Raw genomic sequence first — 22,297 nt, 5'->3', positions numbered from 1 at the left:
AAACTTAAGGAAAAAGCACATCTATTCTGTACTCAGAGTAATCTAAGCTAATCTAATGGTGCCGTCAAGTTTTCTTTAAATTATGTGTTCTATTTTTATGCAATAAGTTTGTTATCAGTAAATCTTTTTCTTCTTTTTTATATCCCTCCCCAACTCCCCACCCCCACGCTGACCCTCCCCTAGTTCCCCCCTCAACAGACCTCAGTGTGTGATGATCCCCTCCCTGTGTCCACGTGCTCTCATTGTTCAACACCCACCTATGAGTGAAAACATTTTTTGCTTCTGTGATTGAATATTAGAAGACACAGTTCATGTTTCTATTAGCTGAGATGTTCACCTGAAAATATTACCATCTTCAAAAAGAACTTCTCTATTCCCACAAGAGCACCAAGAATTGTCAAAAGGCATACACTGGGTTACATTTTGTTTTAGTGCATCCATGCCGGAAGAGGGAAGAGTGGTGAATGGACTAAAACATAGAAACCTAATACTTCAGCTGGCGGTTCACAGTTGAGGATGGGAGCAGGAGACATGCATCCACTACGTGTACCAATGAAGCACCAACAAGGAAATGAAATGCAGATGTAACGGCCGGGTGTCTTTCAGGAGAGTCTGCAAGGGAGACTGTGACTCTAACGTGGTGTTAAACTCCAGGACAGCTCAGTGATCAGTGTCTCATCTAGTCTAATTTGGAAGGGGTCAATTAGAAACAAGCAACATATACAAACATCTCCTGTGAAATTGTATCTGGGTATGCTGAGGCTCTATGTAAGAGGAAACTAAAATTAGTATTATATAAGTGACTATAGTGAGATGCATGTGTACCTTATAAACATGTAATTGCTTCAAGTTTATTAATGTGTCTTTTGGGAAAGTAAACAATTAACATCTAGAAAATTCTCCACTGAACAGTCAGACAAAATATGTTCTAAATAAATGCAAGTTCAAGGAGAAAGCAGCAAACTCATTTACTGTAATGCTGCCTAATAGTTGGGAATACACTAAGTTAGCTGCTTACGACTAGATTACATTAAATCTGATTTAAAATATCTTTGAAATAGTGCATCCTTACTCTCCATATCATTGAGCCACTAGAAGCACAAAAATAATATTAACTCGTTTAACTGGATTATGTGAACATGTCAATCAATCCATGAGTCATAATTTGACCAAAAAACTCCCCGGAGGATGTTTCCCAAACAGGTAGTTTCCCTAAGAAGGATATTTATAGCTCGAAGGACATCAATTTCTCCTTCTGAAACAAGAGTTTGTTATCATTTTAGTGAGTGAGAAGTGGACTGAACACAGCACTGAGATTTTAAAACATAGGTTTGTGGAAACTCCTAGACCAATCTAAGCTAAAATGTTCTTTCCATCTCTGTATAGTGCCCTTCCCAGAGCTCCTACTTATCTCGTTGTTTTCCTCCATTCCCATCCTGAACTTCTCAAAGAAGTTCTCCTTCAGTTCTGTCATTTTATCTCGACTCTCACAGTCACTGTCACATTGTAAGTACTTTACAAAAAACTGGGAAATCAGATTGTCGAGATCAAAAACAGAACTTATCTTCCCTTTAATTGTCTTCTCCCTAACAGGGAAGCAAGTCACCAACTTGAGAGGCAGGAGGGCACAGTGGTCCAGGACATGGGCTTTGGGGTGTGAGCACAGGCTGTGCCACGCAACATGTGCGTGATGATGGACAAGCCTCAGCCTCAGCCCCTGCATCTGTAAAATGGGTATAATGATAAGGCCACCTCAAAGGATGTTGTGAACAACACATGAAAAGATGCATATGAAACCTGTAGCATGGTCATTGGAACCTGCAAAGTGTTCAATAAATGTTAGCTATATTAGTGCTATAGTTAAACATTTAAAAAGTTGAGGCTGTGCATGATGGCTAACACCTGTAATCCCAGCAATTTTGGAGGCCGAGATGGGTGGCCTGAGGTCAGGAGTTCGAGACCAGCCTGGCCAACATGGTGAAACCCCATCTCTGCTAAAAGTACAAAAATTAGCCAGGTGTGGTGGTGTATGCCTGTAGTCCCAGTGACTTAGGAGGCTAAGGCAGGAGAATTGCTTGAATCTGGGAGGCAGAGGTGGCAGAGCTAAGACTGTGGCACTGCACTCCAGCCTCGGCAACAGAGTGAGACTCCATCTCAAAAATAAACACATACATACATATATAAAAAGTTGATATACATTCGTTCCATTTTTGTTTCATCGCCACTAAAATAAATGATAATCTCACTTTCTTGAGTTAGACACTTTTTGATAACTCTCATAAAAAAAGAAACAAATGAAATGTTTTCAAAATCAGCATACAGAATTGTGGTGCCTATATGAGGTTTTGGTAGTCACATGGTATGCACAGGACATTGTTTAATGTCCACTTTTATGCAGCATGGCTAAGGAGAGAAACCTAGATTTTAAAAGTGTATTGTGGGATAGACCCCAAATGGCACCATTTGTAACATTCCAACTCTCCTAATTGAGGTGAAGAACATTCACTCAACTATTCATGTCTTCACTCATTTATGCATTGAAGTATTCATTGAGCCCATATTTAGGCACTGTTCTTGGTACTGATGATATAGAGTGAATAAAATGGAGAAAGTTTCCTGACCTCAGGGTGCCTAAGTTCAAACATGAAGCCAAATTCACCTAAAATAAAGCATCTCCTTTTCATATTAATAGCATAGAGTATTTTTATAACATAGTACATCATTCATATAAGACTTTTATATTGCTAGTAAATACCCTCATCTATTTTTCTTTTTTATTTCTCTTTTTTTTTGAGACAGAGTCTCACTCTGTTGCCCAGGCTGGAGTGCGGTGGCAATGTCTCAGCTCACTGCAACCTCTGCCTACCAGGTTCAAGCAATTCTGCCTCAGCCTCCTGAGTAGCTGGGATTACAGGTGCATGCCACCACATCTGGGTAATTTTGTATATATAGAGAGAGATTTTTTTTTTTTTTTTGGTAGAGACATGTTTCATCATGTTGGCTAGGCTGGTCTTGAACTCCTGACCTCATGATCTGCCCACCTTGGCCTCTCAAAGTGCGGGGATTACAGGCATAAGCCACTATGCCTGGACTATTTTTCTTTTTGCCTTTCATCTCTCTTACCCAACCCTGCCCTTCTGCAACAGAAACCGAATATAATGTTCCTCTTAGGTATGAGGCAAATGCTTATAGTTAGCACTAAAGCTCTACGCAAAATTACTATAATGCAGCAGCTGATTTTTACAACTGAGCAGAGTGGCAAGAATCAGATTTAGTTCCACAACTTGCTAACTAAAAATATGGCAGGGATTTAGCAATTTTTTTTTTTTTTTTTTTTCGCTACTGCAGACAAAAACAGTGGTGGTCAGCAGTTTCTCTTTCTTTCTGAGAGGAGTTTGAATACCCATGAAGCCCTAAAATAAAGAATTTTCTCTCAGGAATGAATTTTGTTTGGATATAACTCTTTCTCTCTTTCTCACAGCTACATAAAAACAACACAAGATTTATAAAATAAGAGGAGAATTTTCAAGATAATGAAAGTGTCAACTAAGAGAAGAGCATGAACAGTTTTCAAAATGGTGAGATAACCCAGGAAGAGAGAGTAATTTATTGGATTATCTTCCACTGATGAAAGGCAGACTGAAAGGCTTTACAATGCTGCCCACACGTGTCCTATTGACTCAGGTCCTCTTTACCTGGCTGCAATGAGGTCCAGGAGATGCTGCCACCGGTCGTTGACCTTTCCCAGCTTGTACTCAATCTCAGAGGCTTTGCTTTCATGGCTGGCTTTAGCAAGTCGTTCTCCCATTTGTTGGAGCTGTATTTTGTTCTCTTGAGCAATAGCAATTTCCTCTTGATAATCCTGTGTAATAAATAGCAATCACAGAGGTCAGAAAGCATATTCTTAATGCATCCAGGTTGGCTCTACTAGAAACATGATAATTACTGTTTTCTACTACTTGGAAATAGTTCGAGCATAGGAATACCATGTGAACATCAGCCCATGTACACAAGTATTAGTAGTATCTATTATTTTTGGTATGTATCCAGAGTTGGGATTAAATTTTTATATAGACGTTTTCGAAATAAATAGGGTGCTGCTTCCTATTTACTTGAAATATGTATTAAAAATCAAAAAGAGACAGATATAAAAGATAAAACTTAAAGGATTTTAACACTGGGAAATTATACTTTATTTCTCTCATCACTAACCTGATGTTATACTTAGAATTCTCATACAAATAGTTGCCGAGAGGCTTATCACACACATACATACATATGGAATTGATATATATGTACATATGTAAATGTGAATGTGTGTGTGTCACTTATTTGTGCAGAATATTTTAAAAGATAAAAAGATATCCTCTATACAATGCAATCTTTTGCAACAAATAAATCAATGATAAATTAACTTTCAATAATAATAACTATTAATTTTAGAGAATCAATGGGCCTCAAACCTTCTTGATTTACTCACTTTCTGTGCTAGCTTCTCTTAGACTGTTTGGGTTAAAAAGGACAGACTTGGTCAGGCGTGGTGGCTCATGCCTGTAATCTCAGCACTTCGGGAGGTCAAGGCAGGCGGATCACAAGGTCAGGAGTTCGAGACTAGCCTGGCCAATATGGTGAAACCTCGTCTCTACTAAAGATACAAAAATTATCTGGGCATGGTGGTGGGAGCCTGTAATTCCAGCTACTTGGGAGGCTGAGGCAGGAGAATTGCTTGAACTCAGGAGGTGGAGGTTGCAGTGAGCCAAGATCGCGCCACTGCACTCCAGCCTGAGCGACAAAGTGAGACTCCATATCAAAAAAGAAAAAAACAAAACAAACAAACAAACAAAAAACACCAGACTCCATATGGACTATTTGCAAAAGGTAACCACAAAATGCTATAATTTAAGTGACGATGAAAGAACAGCCTCTCCCTGCTACCACCACTGCTATCCCTAATGACCCTCTTACTCTTTGCCACAGTGACAGGATCCAGTCTTTAGGATAAACTTTTTTATTTTTGGCTTAAGCTCCTGTTATATAAGAAATAGTTTCTCAGCAAATAATATATGAAGACAGGCATTATATGAGCATGAACATTTTGACCTTCTCTTGCTCTAAAGTCAGTGTGGGAACAGACCTATCCTTCCAAGTCATTCACCTAAGCCAAAGGGCCCCTGAGGAATGGTAGGGACCAACAACATTTTACTCCACTCCAGTGCTGACTGCAGTCCTCATGCCCACACCCCCACCCACCTTTCTTCTTATGTTATTTCAAAACAGTGGGATTCAATGACCAATACACTGAATGCACTTATTAACATTATAATGTTTCACCACACATTTGAGATGATTTTATCGAGCAGAGTTTCTTTCAAGGGAATTACTTCAAGATTTAAAAGGCATTTATAGTAAAATGATGCTCTTGGGTTGTCTTTAAAATCAAACTGTTTTTGAGTGTCAATAGCAACAGACACTAATATCTTGGCTTCCATTGTTTTTTTATGAATTGCCTTTTTCTTTTTTCTTTTTCGTTCATCTTATTAGCATTTTCCACTTGACAACTGCCTTCTTCTATGCTGTCAAAATTACCAAACCTTGATGTTACTTTCTTTTACAAAAGAGACACTACAAAGAGAAAAACTCATACGACCTTTAAAAAAATGCCATGAGTTATTAACATACAAGGTAGTATAAACATTTCAAATAGTGTTTCTAACCTTGTGCCAAGTAATGTGACAAAATCATCTGTATGAAAAGCTAAAATTTTTCTAAATTTTAAGTTATAGATTATTTAAGAAATGTTTTTTCCCACACTCTTAAAATATACATCCTAAATTTCATAACGAAAAGTAATGAGGATAGAGACAAACTTAATCAAAATTTATTCTATAGCACATTTTACTCTACGACCTATAGTGTATTAATCACGCACTTATAGCATTCTCTGATACCCAACAACTTAGAATGTGCAACCACGAGCAGACGCTAAAATGAAATCTGTATCATCTCAGCCAAGAGTTTTAAGGTTTACAATATCATATAAACAAATGCTTACCCATTTGAATTTATCCAATGGATAAACAAATGCTTATCTAATGGCAAATCGTAATGGATTTGCCATTTTCTGTAACATCATTAATATCACATGTTGGCTTTGGATGTCTTATTTTTCTCTCTATGTGTGCATATGGATAAAAATAATTTTTCTTAACCATTTATATTTCTTTTCAGAATAAATGAAGTTATGATTTGGTAATAAAGTAAATACTGGCTGTGTGCTTATCAGAAGTTAGGCAGTGCTTCAGGTGCAGGGGATATAGCAATGAACAAAATAGACAGAGCCCATGCTTCCGTAAAGCATCTGGACAATGAATAAGTAAATACAAAAAGTACATTGTTCATTAGATGGTGATATGTACTAATGAGAAGCAAATTAAAACATTAAAATCACTGTTCATGAGCACTGTGGGAACGCTGAAATCATAAAAAAAAACCTTTTTTTTTTGAGACAGTCTCACTCTGTCGCCCAGGATGGAGTGCAGTGGCACGATCTAAGCCCACTGCAATGTCTGCCTCCTGGGTTCAAGCGATTCTCTTGCCTCAGCCCCCTGAGTAGCCAGTACTACAGGTGCACGCCACCATGCCCAGCTAATTTTTTGTATTTGTAGTAGAAATGGGGTTTCACTGTGTTGGCCAGGATGGTCTCAAACTCCTGATCTCCAGTGATCTGCCCACCTCGCCTCCCAAAATGCTGGGATTACAGGTATGAGCCACCAAGCCCGGCCAAAAACATAAAAAATTTTTAAATGCTAGAAAATTTGATCAGTTTTATGTAGACATCAGAAGTGTTTTAGATCCCAATGAATATATAAAATAATTTGATAAGATATACATACCATGAAAATAATATGAAGTCAAAATTATCAGGAAACTCTTAGTTCCTATCTATGGTCTATACATCATACTTTAGGGAGAAAGTGTCAATTCAATTTATTCTAAGAATTTTTTCTTTCAGTTTCTCTCTAGTGACTTTTCCTCTTTAAAAACAAACACACACACCACAAAAAAAAACGAAAGGAAAGAAAAGTAATACATATAAATGGTTCCTACCAGACAAAACCCCCAAATACTGAACATTTTCAGTAGATACTCTATTTCATCACAAATTGCAAGTATTCTTTATTTTTTATGTGTAAAGCAGGCCTTTTCATGCAAGTTTATCTTATATTAAAAAGAGAAAATGTTTAAAATATAGTGCTCCTGTGACAGGAAAGTAATTATGAGTAAAGTTACCTTCTCTACCTGTGAAAAGTACCTAAGCTTTGTGAAGAATGAAAAGCTGAGTAGCCATGCATTCCATACCTTCTTGAGCTTCTCTATCATCTCTTCAATGAGAATGTCTCCATTCTGGGAAACCTTGCTTTCCATTTGAGTCAACCACTCACAGAGTTCCTTGTTCTTTTCACTGAAGACTGCCCATTCGTTCAATCTTTCACTTATTTGCTGCCGCCTTAAGGAGAGCTGAAAAGTTTAAAATGGGAGAATATGCAAAATGATTATCAGAGAGAAGCTCACTCCCCAAGAAAAATAGCAAATAAACTAGACTAAAAGGAATGATAGTCATACATCTTTTTAATCCACTGTTTCCTGAAGTCCAGGATTTGGTATTATTCAAGTGGGAGACATTGAAACTTCTAGTTCTTTCTTAAAGATTCGAAAGCACATGAGCTTATTAAAGGTTCTAGATAATGCAACTTTGCACAATTGGTTCAGGATAGATATGATACATGATGAGTGAATGTACTTTTGCTAAAAAAGACGGAAGAAATGGAAAAGAATAGGGAAAGAAGAAAGAAAAGAAGGAAAGTAAAAGAGGGATGAATAAAGAAGGGAGGAAAAAGAAAAAAGGAAAGAAAGAAAAAGAAAGAAAAGAGTAAAAATAGGGAAGGAAGAAGAAAAGGAAGAAAAGAAGGAAAGGAAGAATGAGCCTCAGGTATCTAGAGTGTGGGAGAGGGCGGTGCCGAAGCAAAGTGGCCTGAAGCGGAGGCAGGCATCTCTGACCTCAGGCAAGTTCTTCTCTGCAGTTTTCATTTCCCTTTCTTTTTTTTTTTTTGTTTACTTTCCTTCTTTTTCTTGCATGACAGCTTTATTAAGATATATTTCACATACCGTACAATCGCCTGTTTAAATATGCACAATTCAGTACTTTTTAGTATATGAACAGCATCTATATAGTAATCACCATACCCAATTTTAGAATATTTTCATCATTCCAAAAAAAAGGCCAGGTGTGGTGGCTCACTCCTGTAATTCCAACACTTTGGGAGGCCAAGACAGGTGGATCACTAGAGGTCAGGAGTTCGAAATCACTGTGGCCAACATGATAAAACTCCGTCTCTATTAAAAATACAAAAATTAGCCAGGCATGGTGGTACATGCCTGTAATCTCAGCTCCTTGGGAAGCTGAGGCAGGAGAATCACTTGGGCTCAGGAGGCAGAGGTTGCAGTGAGCCAAGATCGTGCCATTGTGTTCCAGCCTGGATGACACAGCAAGACTCCACCTCAAACAACCACCACCACCACCACAACAACAAAAATCTTGTAGCCATCAGCAGTTACTCTCCTGCTTCTTCTCACTCACCTCCCAGCAATCTAATCTCCCTTCTGTCCCTGTGGATTTGCCTATTCTGGACATTTCATATACATGGAATCATGTAACATGTAATCTATGACTGGCTTCTTTCACTTAGCATATTTTAAAGATTCATCTATATTGTAGCATGTATCAATACTTCATTCTTTTTATTGCTGACTATATTCCATTATATGGATATACCACATTGTATTTATTAACTCATCTTATTTGGGTTGTTTCCACTTTTCGCCTATTATGAATAATGCTGTTATAAACATTTGCATGCAAGTGTTTGTATGAACACGTTTCATTTCTCCTAGGTATTTATCTAGTAGAATTTCTCAGTCATATGGTTAACACTGTAGATTGTTGTCCAAAGTGGCTGCCCATTTCACATTCCCACCAGCAGTAGGATTCCAATTTCTCTACATCCTCACCAACACTTTTGATGATAGCCGTCCTAGTGGGTGTGAAGTGCTGAAGATGGTTTTGACGTGCATTTCCCTAAAGGCTAATAACACTGAGACTCTTCATGTTTCTTGGCCATTTGTATATCTCCTTCGGAGAATTATCTACTCAAATCCTTTGCCCTCTTTTTAATTAGCTTGCCTTTTTATTATGGAGTTCTGAGAGTTCCTTACACATTACATATACAATGGGCTTGTTTTCTTATCTCTAGGTCTAGAATTATCCTTTCTAGAATTCTAAAATTTTCTTATTTCATAATATAATATTCTTATGTTCACAGTGCTGGTTGAAATACTAAGAAATGTTTCTAGTTGAGCTAAACTACATGTTAGCAAAACACAGATGAGTTGGTAAGAAGGTTTGAAGACGTTCTTCCACAGTCTTGTTCATAATGCAAGCTATTCCACTATTGATTTCATTGCATTAAACATGTCCCTACTGATTTTATTTTACCCCCAACATTTTATTACAAAACATTTCTGACACAGAAAAACTGAAAGAATTGTATGGTAACCACTCATGATATACTCCTTGAACTCAAACTGTTAACATTTTGCTATACTTTGCTTTAAGACATATTCTTTCCTTAATACATTTCCTTTTTTTTTTTGAGATGGAGTCTTACTCTGTCACCCAGACTGGAGTGCAATGGTGCAATCTCAGCTCACTGCAACCTCTGCCTCCGGGTTCAAGTGATTCTCCTGCCTCAGCCTCCCAAGTACCTGGCATTACAGATGCCCACCACCATGTCCAGCTAATTTTTGTATTTTTAGTAGAGATAGGGTTTCACCAGGTTTGGCCAGGCTGGTCTTGAACTCCTGACCTCAGGTGATCCACCCACCTCAGCTTCCCAAAGTGCTGGGATTACAGGTGTGAGCCAGCGTGCCCAGCCAATGCATTTACTTTTTACATATTTCAAACAAATTTCCTTTTTAAAATGAAAATAAAAATATTTCTAAGGTATTATATACTTTCTAGTTATCAATTCTGCCTAGGGTTGGCTCTGTAAAGGATTAGACAGGCAACACAAACCTAAATATCTGTGATTCTACATCCACGTAAATGAGTCCAGGATCCCAGCATACATATCCCAAGGCCAGCCTTAGGCATAGTGAGTTGCCTAGAGAGTAAGCCCCATAACCTACCATAAATTTTGAAAGGCCACCATGAGAAATTTATTCTTTTGATTTAATTATGATCTTTCAACATAAAAGTTTTTCTGGGTTGGGTGACACTGGTGAATCTACTAAGTATTTCCCCATTAGTAGAATTCAGTTTCTTATTGAGGGTTTTGGAGGCATAATAATACAGAACAGTTGTAGGTCCTATAGAAATGGAAAAAGCTAAGAAAACACAGATTTAAAAGTTTTGGAGACAAACTTTGTCACTTTCCACTGTACCCAAAACAGCATTGAAGAATACAATCCTTCCAGCACCCCTTCCCCCTCCAGCTCTGACAGCAGCATGCACTCTGATCTTCTGCTGGGTCTCTCAGATAGTGAACTCTTTGGTGATAACGGCCTTTTCCCTTTCATTCACAAGGCAGAAGATTCAGTAGTCTGGCTGGTAGTTAAAATCCTGGTTCAATTGATGGCAAAACTGAAATTATATTTTCATTATTCGGCCGGCCCAAAGTAACCATTTTCTAAGAATTGAGGCCAGGTGCGGTGTCTCACACCTGCAATCCCAGCACTTTGGGAGACCAAGGTGGGCAGATTGCTGGAGGCGAGGAGTTCAAGACCAGCCTGGCTGAATTAGTGAAACCCTGTATCTACTAAAAATACAAAAATTAGCCGGGCGCGGTGGCTCACGCCTGTAATCCCAGCACTTTGGGAGGCCGAGGCGGGTGGATCACGAGGTCAAGAGATTGAGACCATCCTGGTCAACATGGTGAAACCCCGTCTCTACTAAAAATACAAAAAATTAGCTGGGCATGGTGGCGCGTGCCTGTAATCCCAGCTACTCAGGAGGCTGAGGCAGGAGAATTGCCTGAACCCAGGAGGCAGAGGTTGCGGTGAGCCGAGATCACGCCATTGCACTCCAGCCTGGGTAACAAGAGCGAAACTCCGTCTCAAAAAAAAAAAAAAAAAAAAAAAAACACAAAAATTAGCCAGACGTGGTGGCAGGTGCCTGTAATCCCAGCTGCTCAGGAGGCTGAGGCAGGAGAGTTGCTTGAGCCCAGGAGGCAGAGGTTGCAGTTCAGCCTGGGCAACAGAGTGAGGAAAAAAAAATAGAAACCCCTGCCCTTCAAACTGAAGATGAACAAATAACTCCTTACTTACACTTCTCCCAAATCTTTGCCATAAGCCAAGAATGAACTCTAGGTCTTTACTCACAAATATCTGCAGGGAGGATGGTCACATATTAGAAAAATGTTACCTATGACTTTCATAGGTAGGTATTGTTATCTCCACTCCAGAGACAAGGAATGTGACAGCTGAACAAATTTGGGGCACTTGTTTAGAGTCAGTTCAAGATAAGACCAGCAAAATTTGAGTCTTTGATACGAGGTGCGAATATGATTAAATATCCAGAGGCAGCTGAGATTCAAAAATAGTTCATCCATCACTGCTAACTGGATGACCAGGACAAGGTCCCTCATTTTCTGTACTACTTACTCCTTTCATTTAGGAATTAATCTTAAGTTTGCTCCAAAAATCCATTAAACAAATGTTTACTGTCTGTAGTAAACAAGTGTCTCTATGTGCCTAGCCCTGTCCTATCAATATGGTGATTCCATACAAACAAAAGAGTAATTTAAAAAATTGACAGATATGGCCTAGTGTGGTGGCTCACACCTCTAATCCCAGCACTTTGGGAGACTGAGGCGGACGGATCACCTGAGGTCAGGAGTTTGAGACCAGCCTGGCCAACATGGTGAAACCATGTTACTACTAAAAACTACAAAATTAGCCGGGTGTGGTGGCTGGCGCCTGAAATCCCAGCTACTCAGGAGGTTGAGGCAGGAGAATTGCTTGAACCTGGGAGGCGCAGGTTGCCGTGAGCCGAGATTGTACCACTGTACTTCAGCCTGGGCAACAAGAGTGAAACTCTGTCTCAAGAAAACAAAACAAAAAAAGAAATTAACTGATACATACTAAAGACCTCACAACAGCTGGCTATTCCTATGCTGCTGCTGCTGCTGTTGCTACTAGAATTACATACGTGACTATAGGGCATCACTTAAGTTTTAAATTGTTTTTCCTCCCTTGACACTCATGTATTCAATATCTCAACTAAGCAGGTGGATTTCATATATATATATATATATATATATATATATATATATATATATATATCCCTGGTGTTTATCACACATCATGAAAGTGTTGCTTTCATTTTCTTACCACGGAGCTATACCTGAAAAAAAAAAAAAAAACCAGCAAGGCTACAAGTACTGGGTACAAACCCAGGTCAAATGCATTTCAAAAAATGTACATTCATAGGGGTGATAGTATCTTCCTTCTGGTTTGTACATCTAGTATTTAGTCTATATACTAAGTAAACATTACCATCTCTTTCTTTGGATACAGATGAAACCCTCAAATTATTTATCATCTTAGCACATATTAATGTTTTCGCAGGGGCACAAATACATTGCATCGCCAACAGCTGAGAAGCACCAGCTAAAACCTTCAGAGTGTGCAGCAGCTCAACAGGAAATACATCCTTTTCTAGCTGAAATATTTTTACCATGATGTTTTGAAAAAACAACAAGCAATTATGATGATGACATATACTTATATTTCAGCTAGAATTACACACAGATCTACAAACCAAAACAGGAATAAAAGCAAGTATAAGCTCTGGCTATGCACAGGCACAACAAGGGGTGTCCACTTGAAAACAGATACTTTAATATATTAACTCTGCCCTGCAATGTTTACTCACGGCCTGTCTTCCTCATTCTCATCGCCAGTCCCAGGAATTCCAGACTCCTCCTCAACAGCTTCGGTCAGAATAGGAACAGACTACTTGCTCCTTAGTAGGGATAATGTTCTGTTGAACTCAAGTTTTGACTTTTACAGTGAGACACAGGCGCAAGCTCATTTCCTTTTGTGGTTTCATACTTGACAGAAATTCACCGGATACAACTAGCTTGAACTAGAAACTAATCTATATCCCCCTTAGAGTTACATCCTGGCACCTTGATCAAACCCTTGACTAAACTCTCATTGGTTTAAATATGTTTTTTCAGAGTGAAGTATTAATAATATAAGTACGCTTTAACTTCAAGTGTTAAGATACTTCAACATAGAAAGTTTCTAAAAAACTATGCATTCCTTTTATTGTTTCTTTTTAACTTCTTAGTCTACTCACAGGTGCAAGGTATTAATCTATTTACAGCATATCGCATGATCAAGAGCAGCTTTCGAAATACATTTCCAGATTGCTGTCTAGATATATCTAAGTCTGGAGAACAATTTTACAACATATGAATGACTAAGTTAGCAATTAATAATAATTCCATGGCATTTTTATACAACAGTTTTCCTTAATCAGAAAGTATTGTGCAACCATAATTTTCTTAACCTCCAAAATACTCAAAATCTTGTTGTTATTTTACACTTAGAGAAACATAAGTATAAAGAAATAGAATAAATGTCCCAACATCTTAATTATAAATAATACATCATGAACACTTAGCTACTCCAGACACTGGACATATAAAGAAATGGTCTTTGCATATCAGAGTCCTCATACGCTTGGAATGAGGTTACAAACATTAAAAAGAATAATAATACAATGCCACATGATGGCAAATTCAAAAGAGCAATGAGAGTTCAGAGGACCAAAAACATACTGAGGGCCGAGCATTTCATAAATGACATCGCAGGGGTTATGGGATGTGAAAGACAACAGGTTAGAAAATCGGAAAAGAGGAAACAGTGTCAGCAGGGAGTGGCATAATCCAGGTCTTTGGGGAGGGAAGTTCATGGCTGGTTTGAAAAACGGGATCCAATCTCTAAAACATCTCTCTGAAGGTTTCACAGGCATCATTTAGCTAAAGCAATAGATCTGGTCTAACCCAATTCATCCAACATGCTAAAAATATTAAGAAAGCAGGTAGTGCTAGACTTTTCTTAAAATTAAGAAAAACAGATGAATAGGCTCACAGAGGTAACTGAAGATTGTTGTGATAATTTCCACAATTTGTACCCACCAAATATCTTTCATTTTGTTACATCACGATAAAGTCTTTATATTGCAACATTGTAGGGTGATTTATGTATTAAGGTATTACTTTAGTTTGAAGAATTCCGAAATGAATCAAGTGTTGTGATTAATATTACCACCCTCTATGAGTAACTCCATGTAAGTTTCTCATTGTGTTCACTGAGAAAATGAAGCTGTGTGAAACTAGCTAAATTCATTTTGAACTCAAATCATTAACATGTTGGTGAAAGCCATCTCTTATATGTGTCCCCCTTTTAAAAAGTATATATTCATAGGAAACTGTTCACACATCTACCATGTGTGCTCCAGAGTTTTCATTTGGTCCATGGACTGAGAAAAACCTGGGTTTTCACCTAAATATAGAGAGAAATTTTCCTGAAAATGCACTTCTTATTGATATCACATAAATCAAGAGGCTCTGAGCCTCTTAAACTCTGTTTAATGGTTCCTGAAGTATGAGGATAAGCATCCCTAAAGTCAGAGAAAGTGTGGAGGATGGGAGACAAAAGAGATTCCAGGGCAGCGCAACTGGTGGGGACAGAAGAGTAGGGCATAAGAGTCACCTCTCAACAGCCCCTTCCTCAGCCTTCCCACACCAGCTTTTACCAGCCAGGTCCTCTGCTCTGGCTGCCACATTGACAGCACATTCATTTGCTTTCTCCCATCAATCTATCTCCTCTACTCTCTTTCTCGAAACTCAATTCAAAATTCATCCATCTCAAGAAATATATCCTTTATTCCCTGCCATCCACACAAACCTTAGCTTGCATACATCTTTATACAGCTTTTTGAGATGGAGTTTGGCTCTTGTTGCCCAGGCTGGAGTGCAGTGGTGTGATCTCGGCTCACTGCAACCTCTGCCTCCCAGGTTCAAGTGATTTTCCTGCCTCACCCTCCCGAGTAGCTGGGATTACAGGCACCCGCCACCCTGCCCAGCTAATTTTTGTATTTTTAGTAGAGATGGGGTTTCACCATGTTGGTCAGGCTGGTCTCAAATTCCTGACCTCAGGTGATTGCCCGCCTTGGCCTCCCAAAGTGCTGGGATTACAGGCATGAGCCACCGCACCCAGCCCCTATTTTAGTTTTTTTTAACATTGTTTTTACCTATTTATACCTGGCTTTCTTCTTAATTGTACACATTCTCTTAGACTGATTTTAATCTCAGCTCAAGTTTAAACTTGATGGTAGGGACATTTATTATAGTTTGTTAACATCACAATAATTTATATGACTGATCCATTTAACAGAGATGTATCACAGCCTATTATGTGCCAGGCAGGGCACTCGGGGTATAGAAGTAACAAGACAGACAGGGCCCTGCTTCCTGGAAAGCATAACCTCAAGGCAGTTAGGCCTGTTTTTCATTATGAGCCTTTGAGGTTTTTTTTTGTTTGTTTTTTTTTTTGAGACAGAGTCTTGCTCTGTCTCCTAGGCTGGAGTGCAGTGGCACAATCCCGGCTCACTGCAACCTCTGCCTTGCGAGTTCAGGAGATTCTCCTGCCTCAGCCGCCTGAGTAGCTGGGATTACAGGTGCCCACCATCACGCCTGGCTAATTTTTGTGATTTTAGTAGAGATGGGGTTTCACCATGTTGGTCAGGCTAGTCTCAAACTCCTGACCTCAGATGATCCATCCGCCTTGGCCTCCCAAAGTGCTGGGATTACAGACATGAGCCACCACACCTGGCCGAGCCTTTGAATCTTTTATTTCTCTTTGCCTAGGATGTCTTCTCGCTGCTTTTCGAGCAATCTTTCCCTTTCATTTCCAATTCAAAGTCAATCTGGGATATTTTTTAAGATGTTGTGCACATAGAAGCTATTTAATAAATGAATAAAGTATGACTAAAAATGAATATAAATTACCAGGAAACAACTACAGCAAATTAAGAGTGACAATAAATATTCCCTGTACAAAACCAGCTCCACAGTATTAACTTATATTGCAAATACAACAAGAGTTTTTCACATGTTTCAAGTGTATCTACCCAGCAAAATCACACCTGTGAACCATAACATTGTGCTTTCTCTTAAAAATATTATGCCAGCCAGTGGAAGTGGGAGGAAAAGAATCTAGTTTAGCTTGTTCTCAAATGTGGTAAAATATAAATGTATTAATCTGAAATGTTCTGGTAGTAAGCCCAATGTTCTTCCTTTGTCCATACTAAGAATTATGGGATGGGTCCAAATGTGGGTCAAGCCATCTGGCATTCAAATTCACCTCCCAGTTTTTCATCATCAAGATAATTTCATTTTAAGAACTTGTCTTACCTGGTGGCATAGTTCTTCCCACTGCCTTTGCAGAAGCTCTATGCGTTCATTAAGAATGGAGATATCATCAGCACTGATATAGGCAGAGAGGGTGTCCTTCAGTAGGGTCAACTGGGTCAAGTCATCTGTCCAGCTCCCAACTGCATTTTCTAATTCCTAAATAAAAAAACAAACTTGAATACCCATGGACATCTACTACCAATGATTTCTGAAGTGTTTTTGAATTCCTTCTTGATAGAATTTCCTCTGTCTAGCCCTCAATTTAATTATCTAACTTGGGATCTAGAGGCATATCATGGCGATATTACAGATTTGATTCCAGACTGCTGCAATAAAGTATGTATCACAATAAAGTGAGTCACACAGATTTTTTGGTTTCCCAGTGTATATAAAAGTTATGTTTACACTATACTATTGTATATAAAATGTGCAATAGCATATGTCAAAAAAAAACCAATGTATATATCTTAATTTAAAAATACTTTATTGTTAAAAAATGCTAACGACCACCTGAGCCCTCAGCAAGTCATCATCTTCTTTCTGGTGGAGGGTTTTGGCTCAGTCTGACTGGCCGTTGACTGATCCAGCGGTGGCTGATGAAGGGTGGGGTGGCTGTGGCAATGAAGACAATGAAGTTTAAGCAGCATCGATTGACTCTTCCTTTTACAAAAGTTTACTTTGTAGCATGTGATGCTGTTTGAGAGCACTGTACTCACAGAACGTATTTCAAAATTTGAGTCACCCTCTCAAACCCTACTGCTACTTTATCAACTAAGTTTACATAATACTTAAAATCCTTTGTTGTCACTTCAACAGTATTCACAGAATTTTCACCAGGAGTAGATTCCATTTTGAGAAGCTACTTTCTTGTTGATGGCCATACCACCCTAAACGTGCCTGATCTTGTAAGAAATCATTTTTATTGATCCATAAGAAGCAACTCCTTATCCGTTCAAGTTTTTTCATGAGATTGCAGAAATTCAATCACACCTTCAAACTCCATTTCCAATTCTATTTCTTTTGCTGCTTCCATCACATCTGGAGTTACTTCCTCCAGCACTGAACTCTTGAACTCCCTCAAAGTCATCCATGACAGCTGGAATCAACTTCTTCCAAACTCCTGTTAACCTGGACATTTTGACCTTCTCCCATGAATCAGAAATGCTGCTTTTTTAAAAACAATTTTATTTTTCATTTTTGTGGGTACATAGTAGGTGTACATATTTACGGGATATAGGAGACATTTTGATAGATGTCTAAAGTAATACAGTATTCATCACCTCAAGCATTTATCCTTTGTGTTACAAACAATCCAATTATACTCTTAGTTATTTAAAAATGTATGATTAAACTATTATTGACTATATTCACCTTGTTGTTCTATCAAACACTAGATTTTATTCTTTCTATTTTTTGTACCCATTAACCATCCTCATCACTTCTGCAGCCTCCACAAACCCTCCCAAGCTCTGGTAACCATCTTTCTACTCTCTGTATGTTGCTATTCACTCGGGGTGGTGGCAAAATATTATAGATTAGTCTCAAACCTTTTGGAAGGCTGAAAGATTTTACTGGGGCAACCAAAGGCAGTCGGCCCGATCCATTAAGTTAGGGAGAGATAGAGATGATCAAATGTCTTACCCCACACCCATTTGTCTCCAGTCTGTTTACTCATGTTAATTTTGTGCTAGGTGGTCTCTTGGGGAAGATCAAAGGGAATTACCTGTTAATCGCATTTACTAGGGGCCCCGGAACCTAAAGCTTTTATCATTCCTATAACTACTCTTTTAACCATGTTAATCATTCACAAGTGTGTTAACTTAGAACCTCTGTTGTAAAATCTTGACGGAATAGAAGTGTGAATGGACAGAGGGTCTGAGTCGATTGGTTGCATTTTGCCCTCTGAAAGCAGTCAACGGCCATCCCTAGCCCACTTGAAACACTGTAATGGTGTGAGAGTACATTCATTCATCCATCATTGAGTCAGGGTCTGCAGGTCAGACTTCTGCAGGTGATGAGCAATGTCTCAGGTGGTGACCCTGACATGATCGAGGCCACCTCTATATCCATGAGTTCAGCTGTTTTAATTTTTAACTCCTGCACATAAGTGAAAACATGTTGAATGACAATGGAGAAAGTGGACATCCTTGTATTCTAGATCTTAGAGGAAAGGCTTTCAGTTTTCCCTTATTTAGTATGATGCTAGCTGTGGGTCTGTCACATATGGCTTTTATTATGTTGAGCTATGTTCCTTCTATACTCAGATTTTGAGGGTTTTTAATCAGGAAAAGTGGAATTTTATCAAATGCTCTTCAGCATCAATTGAAATGATTACATAACTTTTGTCTTTCATTCTGTTAATATGACATACATATTGATTGTTTTGATAATGTTCAACCATCATTGCATCTCTGGGATAAATTCCTGGTCATGATGAATGATCTTTTTTAATGCATGGTTAAATTCAGTTTGCTAGTATTTTAATAAAGATATTTTACATTAATGTTCAGCAGTGATATTGATCTACAGTTTTCTTTCCTTTTTTTTTTTGATGTGTCTTTTTCTGGTTTTGTTATCAGGGTAATAATACTAGCCTTGTAGAATGAGTTTGGAAGTGTTCCTTCCTCCTCTATTTTTCATAATAGATTGAGTAGGATTGGTATTAGTTCTTCTTTAAATGTTTGGTAAGATTCAGCAGTGAAGCCATCAGGTCTAGGGCTTCTTTGCTGGGAGACTTTATTATGGCTTTAATCTTGTTACTTGCTACTGGTCTGCTTTTGGATTTCTTCATGGTTCAATCTTGGAAGGTTGCATGTGTCTAGGAAATCATCCATTTCTTCTAGGTTTTTCATTTATTGGCACATAGTTGCTCATAATAGCCTCTAATGAGCCTTTGAATTTCTGTGGTATTGGTTGTAATGTCTCCTTTTTCATTTAGAACTTCTCTCTGTTTTTCTTAGTCCAGCTAATGGTTTGTCAACTTAGTTTATCTTTCCAAAAAATAAACTTTTCATTTTTGTTGATTTTTTGGTATTGTTTTCTTCATTTCCATTTCATTTATTTCTGCTTTGAGCTCCATTATTTCTTCTACTAACATTGAGTTTGGTCTGCTCTTGCTTTTCCAGTTCTTTAAGACGCATTGTTAGGTTATTTATTTGAAGATTTTCTTTTTGTGTCTATAAACTTCCATCTAAGTACTGCTTTAACTGTATCCCATAGGTTTTGGTATGTTGTGCTTCCACTATCATTTGTTTCAAGAACTTTTTCAATTTCCTTTTTAATCTCTTCATTGACTCACTAGTCATTTAGGAGCATATTGTTTAATTTCTATGTGTTTGCATAGTTTCCAAAATTCCTTTTGCTATTGATGTCTAGTTTTATTCCATTATGATCAGAGAAGATACTTGATATAATTTCACTTTTTTTGAATGTTATAAGACTTGTTTTGTGGCCTAACATATGGTCTGTCCTTGAGAATGATCCATGTGGTGGAGAGAAGAATGTGAATTTTGTAGCTGTTGGATAAATGTTTGATAAAATATCTATTAGGTCCATTTGGTCTGTAGTAAAGATTAAGTCCAGTGATTTTTATCGATTTTCTGTCTGGATGATCTGTCCAGTGCTAAAGGTGGCATGTTGAAGACTGCAGCTATTACTGTATTTGGGTTTATGTCGCTCTTTAGCTTCAATAATATTTGCTTTATATATCTGGATACATGAGCATATATAGTGACAGAAAGGTAAAGAAAAAAATTAAATATATATTATTATTATTTGAGACAGAGTCTCACTCTGTCACCCAGGCTGGAGTGCAGTGGTGCAATCTAGGCTCACTGCAATGTCTGCCTCCCAGGTTCAAGAGATTCTCCCACCTCAGCCTCCTGAGTAGCTGGGACTATAGGAGCACACAACCATGCCTGGCTAATTTATTTGTATTTTTAGTAGAGACAGGGTTTTGCCATGTTGAAGAGGCTGGTCTCAAATATATAAAGGTATATTATATGTTTATCTGGGTGGTCCAGTGTTGGGTGCATATATATTTACAAATGTTATAACCTCTGTTATATCCTCTGGCTGACTTAACCCCTTTCTCATGATATAATGACCTTCTTTGTCTCTTTTTATATTTTTTGTCTTGTTCTATTTTGTCTGATGTAAGTATAGCTATTCCTGCTCTTTTTGCTTTCCATTTGCATAGAATATCTTTTTCCATGACTTTATTTTTAGTCTACGTGTGATCAATTCCACTATTAAGAGATACTGATACATTCTTCAGTATGGCAACTGCATTTTTCAACTTCAAAATGTCTGCTTGCTTCCTTTTAATTATTACAACTTTTGTTAAATTTATATCATATGATTCTGAATTCATTCTCTGTGTTATCTTAAATTTCCTTCCATTTCCTCACAACAGTTTTTTTTATTTTGTTTTGTTTTTTGGTTTTTTTTGAGACGGAGTCTCGCTCTGTCACCCAGGCTGGAGTGCAGTGTTGCAATATTGGCTAACTGCAACTTCCGCCTTCTGGGTTCAAGCAATTCTCATGCTTCAGCCTCCTGAGCAGCATGGATTACATGCACGTGCCACAACATCCAGCTAATTTTTGTATTTTTAGTAGAGATGGGGTTTCTCCACGTTGGCCAGGCTGGTTTCAAACTCCTGACCTTAGGTGATTCACCAGCTTCAGCCTCCCAAAGTTCTGGAATTACAAATGTGAGCCACTGTGCCCAGCCCAAAACAGCTATTTTGAATTATCTGTCTGAAAGTTCACATATATCTCTCTCTCCAGGATTGGTCCCTGGTGTCTTATTTATTGGTGTCTGTTGGGTCAGGTCATGTTTTCCTTGATGGTCTTGATGCTTGCAGATGTTTGCTGGGGTCTTGGTATTGAAGAATTAGGTATTTATTGTAGTTGTACTCAGGGCTTGTTTGTATCTACCCTTCTTGGGAAGGTTTTCCAGGTATTCAAAGGGACTTGGGTGTTGTGATCTAAGTTTTTAGTCACTGCAGTCAAATATGCATTAGGGTACCCCAAGCTCAGTAACACTGTGGTTCTTGCAAACTGATAGACGAACCACCTCAGTGATCTTGAGTAAGAACTGGAAGAATTATCTGGATTACCAGGCAGAGATTCTTGTTCTCTTCCCTTATTTTCTCCCAAACAACCAGAGTCTCTTTCTCTGTGCTGAGCTGCCTGGTGCTGCGGGAAGGAGAGTCACAAGCACCCCTGTGGCTCCCCGACTACTACTGGGACCGTACTGAGTACTGAATTAGACCTGAAGCCAGCACAGCACTGGATCTCTCCCAAGGCTCACTGTAACCACTACCTGGCAACTGCCCATGTTTGCTCAAGGCCCTTGGACTCTACAATCAGCAGGTGACAAAGCCATACATGGCAGTGAGTTTCCCCTGGCCCCAGGTGGTACAGAGATGCCAGGGCTTGGAGTTGGAAACCTTAGAAATCTACCTGGCGCTCTGTTCTACTGCAGATATGCTGGTACCGAAACCACAAGAAAAGGTCCTTTACACTCCTCCCTTCTCTGTCCCCAGGCTGAGAATCCCTCCCCATGCCCACCACCACAATAGGCCCATGGGGAATACTGCCAGGACATCAACGATGTTTACATTAGGCCCAAGAACTCTTCAACTCAGCTTGTGGTAAATGCTGCCAGGCCTGGAACTTACCCTTCAGGGCAGTGGGCTCCCCTCTAATCCAAGGTAGATCCAGAAATGCCATCCAAGAGCCAAGGCCTGG

The 22,297-nt window shown here is 38.7% G+C and overlaps 1 protein-coding gene across 17 annotated transcripts in view; it reads right to left on the bottom strand.

Moving 5' to 3' along the window:
* The window catches only part of SYNE1 (spectrin repeat containing nuclear envelope protein 1), a 521,352-nt gene that overhangs the window by 48,336 nt on the left and 450,719 nt on the right, over window positions 1-22,297 (bottom strand). For 16 of the 17 annotated variants that reach the window (XM_064360559.1, XM_064360560.1, XM_064360546.1 and 13 more), the window contains 3 exons: window positions 16,545-16,700; window positions 7,360-7,518; window positions 3,696-3,862 (listed from right to left, as the gene is read on the bottom strand). In XM_064360559.1, coding sequence (XP_064216629.1) covers window positions 3,696-3,862; window positions 7,360-7,518; window positions 16,545-16,700 — 482 coding nt within the window. Of the gene's footprint in view, window positions 1-3,695; window positions 3,863-7,359; window positions 7,519-12,991; window positions 13,381-16,544; window positions 16,701-22,297 lie in introns of those variants that run through there. The other variant, XM_064360564.1, reaches the window with a different exon arrangement.

Source organism: Aotus nancymaae, unplaced genomic scaffold, assembly GCF_030222135.1.
Source record: "Aotus nancymaae isolate 86718 unplaced genomic scaffold, 86718_ANA_hifiasm-v0.15.2.pri h1tg000040l, whole genome shotgun sequence".
NCBI lineage: Eukaryota > Metazoa > Chordata > Mammalia > Primates > Aotidae > Aotus > Aotus nancymaae.
The sequence above is the reverse complement of the archived record's forward strand: the minus strand, read 5'-3'. Positions and strand labels throughout refer to the sequence as shown.